Below are 6856 nucleotides of genomic sequence, written 5' to 3'. Positions count from 1 at the left end.
GCCGCCTTCTCTCCACGCGTCCTGGGGTTCGTCTCCGCCTTCCGCCGCCGTCGTACCGGGTCCGCTTTCTCTCTCTTGCTCTTCGCGTTGTTCTCCGTCTTCTCTACCGCTGTTCTGCCACACACGCTCTCTGCTACCACCCTCTTTCATTGGCTCTGGGAGACAACTTCCTTGGTCGACCCCGCCTACTTCCGACGGCTCCCGGATCTCCTTCTGTTGAGAGACAGAGGGGTTGTATGAGTAATGCAGTCTTTGGCAGTCCCGTTTTCCTGTAAGACCGGTAGGATGGCGTTGACTACGAAATGAACCCTCCCCGGGTGTTCTATGGGTATGTCCATCCTGCAATCTCTCACACTTGGCCTGTGAACTGATTTAGGCTGCACACCACTCTTCTGGGTATTTTTTTTGTTCTTCTTCTACCGAAGTACATCCTCATTATCATTGCCACGTAGTGCATTCTGCCTTTCTCTCCTGCACCTGGCAGCCACATGCAACCTCACCAGCTCCTGTCAGCCCTCTTCCTGGGCCTCTACCACGCTCCCAGGCCTTGGCAGCACAGGTCTTTGAACACTGCTCCGCGTGGCCTCACTTTCTCCTACCGCTGCACGCAGCCTCTTTCCAGTGTACCCCTGGGCACTCCTGGGCCTTGGCCTCACCCACTCGGCTCTTCTGCTGTGCAGGCCGGCTCTTCCTGCTCCTCTGTCGTGACAGCTTTAGAGCGCAACTGTGCGAAAGCCACTAACCTGAACAGAAGGCAGCAGGGATGGTGTCAGAAGAAGGTTCCTTCCTCCCCGAAAGGGCGTTGTTCCCCAGAGAGGAGTTAAACTACTCTGTGTACAGACACCTCCCCGGGGGAGAAGGGAATAACAAGGGATGGCTCTGTGAGGCGTTTCTTCAGAACGGCTTATGGAGAGTCTTGGTATCCGATGGAGCGTGGCATCAACTGGAAAGAACAAGGGCAGGCGTTAGAGAGAACAAACGTCGTTTCTCATAGGGAGTATACTGCTCGTATTTGCAAGGGATTCCTATTTCCCCCTTCCTACCTGAATTTGTGTGTAGATTTAAATGACAGAAACCCTTTTTATTCCTATGTGGAGTCTCCAAAGGATAATAGGACAGGAAATCTGGAGCAGGATCCTCCTCGTACCGGTGGCACTAGGAGGCGGATACTTTCCAACAGTGAAGCTAATTCCACCCTTACGCTGTTATCCGCACAGCGTGTGTAAAGCTTCCTAATGCTTCTGCCTCGTTTATCCCCCTTTTGCAATAGTCAAGGACGGCAGGGAATACGCGTTGAAAATCACGCGGTAGATAGGCCTAAGTACCTAGAAGACGGGCGGTTCCTATCTCAGTCCGGTAGATAAGAGAAACAAGGGTCTCGCTCGCGCGAGGAGCCCCACCTGATTCTGTGGCAATGTATATGCGGGAAAGTCTCGGAAGAAGGCGCCCGACCTCCGGCGGGGAAGCACCATCCGCCTGGCGCTGGCTTGCAGTTCTGAATCTCTTGACGGAAACCTCGCAGCAAACGGGGTCCTGGAAGGCTGAAAACACGCCCGACCTCCGGCGGGGAAGCACCGTCCGCCTGGCGTGCGTGGGTTGACTCGGAACGGGAAGGATTGTCAAGCCCCGTTTCCTGAAACGGGCGGGGCTTTATAGCTGCCCAATCAGTGAGCCCGCTGGTTCTGATGCTGCGCGGACGAAGAAAGGGGTTTTCTGGGAAGTGTAGTTTTGGTGGCCCTTCCTTACGCAGGTCATGACATTCTCTCGGCCCTGCACATAACTGCAGCGCTCAGCTCCACTGGACCTCACCAGACAGGACATGGGTCAACTCCTGCACACTAACAGCGGTAGCGCCACAATCAACCGCACCTCTCATTGCGAGATGCCACTTCGTGCTGTTCGCCACGGCTCCACTGCTCCAGCACCTCCCTCCGACACTTGACCAGCACCGGATGCCACAGCGACCTGGCTGCCGCTTCACTGGAACAGCTCCGAACGTTGGCGGCACGACATAACAAATACTTGCCATGGGGTAAGACCACCTCGTTGCCAATGTGGTGATTACGATCCCCAGCATGTACTTATGGGTATAGGCCTCAATAGTGCAGTTGACTGAACTCCAATAAGGAGGCTAATCCACTTCAATATAATAATAAATGGGCAACCGTTCAACATGGAAATGAAATTTTGCATGCAACCAGGGTATCGCTGTTTGATAAATCAGCGTGACGGTACAATGATGGAGATGTGTTGCTCTGCTGGGTAACGTCCCCCGATGGCACAGCTGGTCTCCAATAAGGAGGTTAATCCACTTCTATATAATAATAAATGCACACCAGTTCAACATGGAAATTAAGGTGTATTCCACAGTCATTAGGAATTTCCAATAGGTTCTACCGAAGAGATACGGTTTAGACCCAATGGTTCACCAAACCCAATGCATTTCGGGTAAAACCCTTCATCGGGGGGAATTCATGACTACAAAACAATGAAATGGAGATGGCGAATGTAAAGAGCACTGTCATCATGATAATCTCAGAAGTAAACCTTAAGTACCCCGGTGAGAAAATCAAAAGCGTACTGTAAGCCTTGTTACTTTGCACTTCTGAGATTATCAAGATGACAGTACTCTTTACATTCACCATCTCCATTTCATTGTTTTGTAGACATGAATTCCCCCTGACGAAGAGTTTTACCCGAAATGCATTGCGTTTGATGAAACATTGGGTCTAAACCGTATCACTTTGGAAGGACCTATTGGAAATTCCTAATCACTGTGGAATAAAACTTAGTTTCCATGTTGAACTGTTGCCCATTTATTATTATAAAGAAGTAGATTAACCTCCTTATTGGAGACCAGCTGTGCCATCGGGCTACGTTACCAAGCAGGGCAACACTTGTCCGTCATTGTACCATCACGCTGATTGATCAGACAGCAATACCCCGGTCACAAGCAAAACATAGAGTTAATTGTTGAAGTTCAGAACTACAAGGGTGTGCACGTACCTTCCATTGGCATTTGACAGAACATCAATCAATCAATCAGGGAATTGTAAGCGCACTATTCACCCGTGAGGGTCTCAAAGCGCGGGGGTGACCAGTGATGGAGCAGGTAAAACAAAATTTTGTATACCTCCTCTATTTGAATGAAATTAATTACGTTATCATTCTAAAAATTAACTCATACTAATTAGTTTGAAGTGAGAACCATTAACCAACCCTTACACCTTGATAAACACAAGATACACGTGGGACTAAAATGCTAATTGCATGGCAGAACAACTAAATTAATTAACTGTGGTAAGCCAACTAACTTTAGATTGTGGTGAAATAGAGAATTGCATGACTCACTTTGCTTTTGTGATAGTTTGTGCTTTCAGCAACGCAGAATGGTGAGTATTATTGCTTTAAATGTTGCTACAAGCTAGGAAAATACTAATATACATTGGGATTAGAGTGGGATTAAACATTGGAATCTTCATTTCTATATTCTAATTACTGTTATGTCTGTTTTTGCTTAAGTTGGCATTCAGGCCTGCTAGGCCGCAGTACTGAAGATGGAGCTCCTGTGGTGCCGCTGTCATGTTAGTGCGATGACTACTGCGCAGAGTCAGATGGATCTGGAGATCTCCAAGTGACCTCAGCTCCTGCACCGTCGTGTTCCTTGTCAAGGATAGGAGCATGGAGGGTTGCCAAGTGATGAACGGTGTGAACTACCAAGGAGACAATGGCTTGTTATTACTTCGGAACTTTCGCCTGTGAACCGAAGGATACAGGACATTTTGCGCTTTGCTATGCCAAGTCTCATGGAAAACCAGTTGGGCCTGGGACATTTTTATTAACTTGCAAATTGAATTGGACTGACCAATCAGAACAGTTTCTACCTCTAAAATTGTTGCATATTGATCTGAAGTAAGCGGGAGAAAGGGTATAAAGACCCTCATCCGCTCAAAGGGTGGTGGTTCACTGGGCTGATCTTCTGTGGCGTTGGGTCTACGTTAAGCTGATGAAGATTTCCATGGTTTACCTTGGGTTTCTTTGATTTTCGGGAAGTTATTTCATCTGATGGTTTGATCATTGCTGTGGGTTGAACAGTTTTCGGGAGATTGTAGCAGAGACTTTGAATAATCCTCTGTGTGATCGGAGGGGCGCCAACTTTTGCTACCTGGTAACTATCAATTGCATTTCTAAATCTATGTTTATGTTCTAAAGATTTGATTTCCTCTTAAAATAAACTGAATTATGTTATATTCTGTAGCGCCTATATGCTAATGTAAAGCAAATTAATATTAGATAAACAAATTTGGACTAATAAGAAATGAGTTGTGATTCTTTAATGGAGTACTGAAAATTAAACAAATGTTTCCTAGGCTTTAATTGTGTTTTAGCTGGTTCTAAATCACCATCAACCAGTCCAACTAATTGGTCCGTCGACCAAGTGGTGGAGTGCCTTGATGTTAAGGTCAGGATTCTATAGGTGCAGATGTATATAATGTGTATAATGTAAAGAAATGTTAATCCTGATTGGTAAAAAGGTACCCACATGTCCAGCGCTTTCTCTCCTGTGTGCAGATTCATGTTAGACGAGTGAGTGTTGGTGTTATGGGCCCCACCAATGAATGAGTGTATGGATGAGTTAATGTGATGTCAAGTCTGTGACATAGGGAGAATATGTAAATTTGCCTTTTCCGCTGGAGCACCAGCTCCGTTCAGTCGAACTGCCAGGTCTTGAGTGACTTCCTGAAGACGTTCAGGGAGGGGGCACATCTGATGTCGATGGGGACCTCGTTCCAGGTCTTGGCAGCGATGTAGGAGAAGGCTGTTCCTCCTGTTCTGGCTCTGCGGATGCGTGGTGTGTTGGCGAGGGAAAGGTTGGCGGATCTGAGGTTTCTTTTGGGTACGTGGAAGGAGATTCTCTCATTGAGGTATTGGGGTCTGGTGTTGTGAAGGCATTTGTAGGTTGGGGTGAGTATCTTGAAGGTGACTCTCTTCTCGGCGGGGAGCCAGTGCAGGTTCTGTAGGTGTTTGGTGATGTGTTTGTGTCGGGGGATGCCAAGGACGAGTTGGGCTGCGGTGTTCTGTATTGTCTGGAGCTTGCGGAGTAGAGACTTATTGATCCCGGCATAGAGGGCGTTTTCGGAAGTCTAGTCTGCAAGTTGGATGACGGTCTTCCTTGGCTTGGGGGGATCCATTTGAAGGTCTTTCGGAGGATGCAGAGGGTGTTGAAGCAGCTGGAATCAACGGCGTTGACGTGTCTATTCATGGAGAGGGAGGAGTTGAGTACGATGCCGAGGTTCTGGGCATGGTCCGTGGGGTCGGTGGGCTGCTGAGGGCAGTGGGCCACCAGGTGTTGTCCCATGCTGACGGGGAAGTTCTGAGGATGAGGACTTCTGTCTTCTCCCATTTGAGCTTCAGGCAGCTGTTGCTCATCCAGGATGCGACGTCTTGCATTCCTTCCTGGAAGTTGAGTCTGGTGGTGGTGGGGTTCTTGGTGAGGGAGAGGATGAGCTGGGTGTCGTCGGCAAAGGACACTAGCTGAGGCCATGCAGTCCAACAATGGCGGCTAGGGGGCCATGTAGATGTTGAAGAGCGTTGGACTGAGCGAAGATCCCTGGGGTACTCCGCAGTTGATATCCATGGGTTTGGAGAGGAAGGCTAGGCGTCTAATTCTTTGGGTTCTGCCGGTAAAGAATGCTCACAGTACTTGTGGATCTGTAGTCAGACCACGAGTGATCCTCCTATGTTTATTTATATCCTCTGGTCCACGCCTGGCCCATTGGATGCATGTGGATACAATACATACCGTAGTGGTCAGTTGGCTCACTACATAGCCACCACACTAAAATACGTTAGCCTAACCCCTCATGCGTGGTACTTTACAGGTCTGCCAATTTTTTTTTCAAAATCTACCACTTCCTAATTTAAAAATGTTGGCCTGTATGGAAAAAAGACAATACCAAAATCTGGGCTAAGATAAACTCCTAAACCGAGAAAAATTGGTAAATGTGCACGTTGGGCAGTTTGTTGACAGCTGCTAGCAATCGTTTTACTTTATAGTAAATGAACTCGAGGGCACACATTCCCTTGAAGAGCCAAAAGGTGGACTACCGTAAATTCGAATAACACACGAAGGGTTGGCCAGGTCATTTGGCTGGAGATCTATCTAATTACAAACTGTTTTTATTATTTTTAACCGTTACTGTTAATCGAAACAACACATGATAGGCAACGGTTTCGTAACAAAATAGTTTCACTATTAGAGCACCACCAAACAAAATAAAGAGTAACAGAACTTTTTATCCAAATGCTATACAGATTTCTGAGTACTTGTCTACAGAGAGCTCAATTAGCGTTTTACTTAAAAAATGAAAAAGGTTGGAATACTTTAACATTTCGCAAAATCGACTATATATTTTCCTTTGAGTTGTAATTGTAAGATGGCTGCTTGGCTAGCTACGGGGCGCAGCCGCAGACTGACTGAACAACGAACGAACACGTTCCCTCTTTTATGTTGTCGGCGCCCGTGACAGGACCGGCTGTCGCTCGCTTTTGGACCGCTGCTCGTTTCCGGAGCGTTGCATTGTGGGATGGATCTGCTGCGGTCGCGGAGTAGATCGCGGCCGAGTTATGGCGGCCAACTTCGAAGAGATCTTCAGATCCTTCGTTGTCAGTAAATTCAAGGAGATACAGGAGGAGACAATGAGCAGGTATCCCGAGGGAGAGGGTGTTGTAGAGCAGCATTAGGTTGTTATTGAGGTGGTAGTCAGTTGGGGTACTCAAATGTTGTTCGTAGCTGTGGGAGGAAGATGGAGCTCGGCGGGGAGTTAAGGTCTAGAGGAGAGCGGTGTGAGGGAGC

At 47.6% G+C, this 6856-nt stretch overlaps 1 protein-coding gene across 7 annotated transcripts in view; it reads left to right on the top strand.

The window, feature by feature from the left end:
- Positions 1-6488: 6488 nt before the first annotated feature.
- SON (SON DNA and RNA binding protein) overlaps positions 6489-6856 on the top strand; it is a 722851-nt gene continuing 722483 nt past the window's right edge. For 2 of the 7 annotated variants that reach the window (XR_014967657.1, XM_085621365.1), the window contains exon 1: positions 6495-6707. Coding sequence is in view for 5 of the 7 variants with exons in the window: in XM_085621365.1 (XP_085477491.1) it covers positions 6628-6707 (80 nt within the window). In the remaining 2 variants the exon portion in view is untranslated. Of the gene's footprint in view, positions 6708-6856 lie in introns of all 7 variants that reach the window. The other 5 variants (XM_085621367.1, XM_085621368.1, XM_085621364.1 and 2 more) reach the window with 4 other exon arrangements.

Source organism: Triturus cristatus, chromosome 8 (assembly GCF_964204655.1).
Source record: "Triturus cristatus chromosome 8, aTriCri1.1, whole genome shotgun sequence".
NCBI classification, from domain to species: Eukaryota; Metazoa; Chordata; class Amphibia; order Caudata; family Salamandridae; genus Triturus; species Triturus cristatus.
This window is presented reverse-complemented; position numbering and strand designations above follow the sequence as displayed.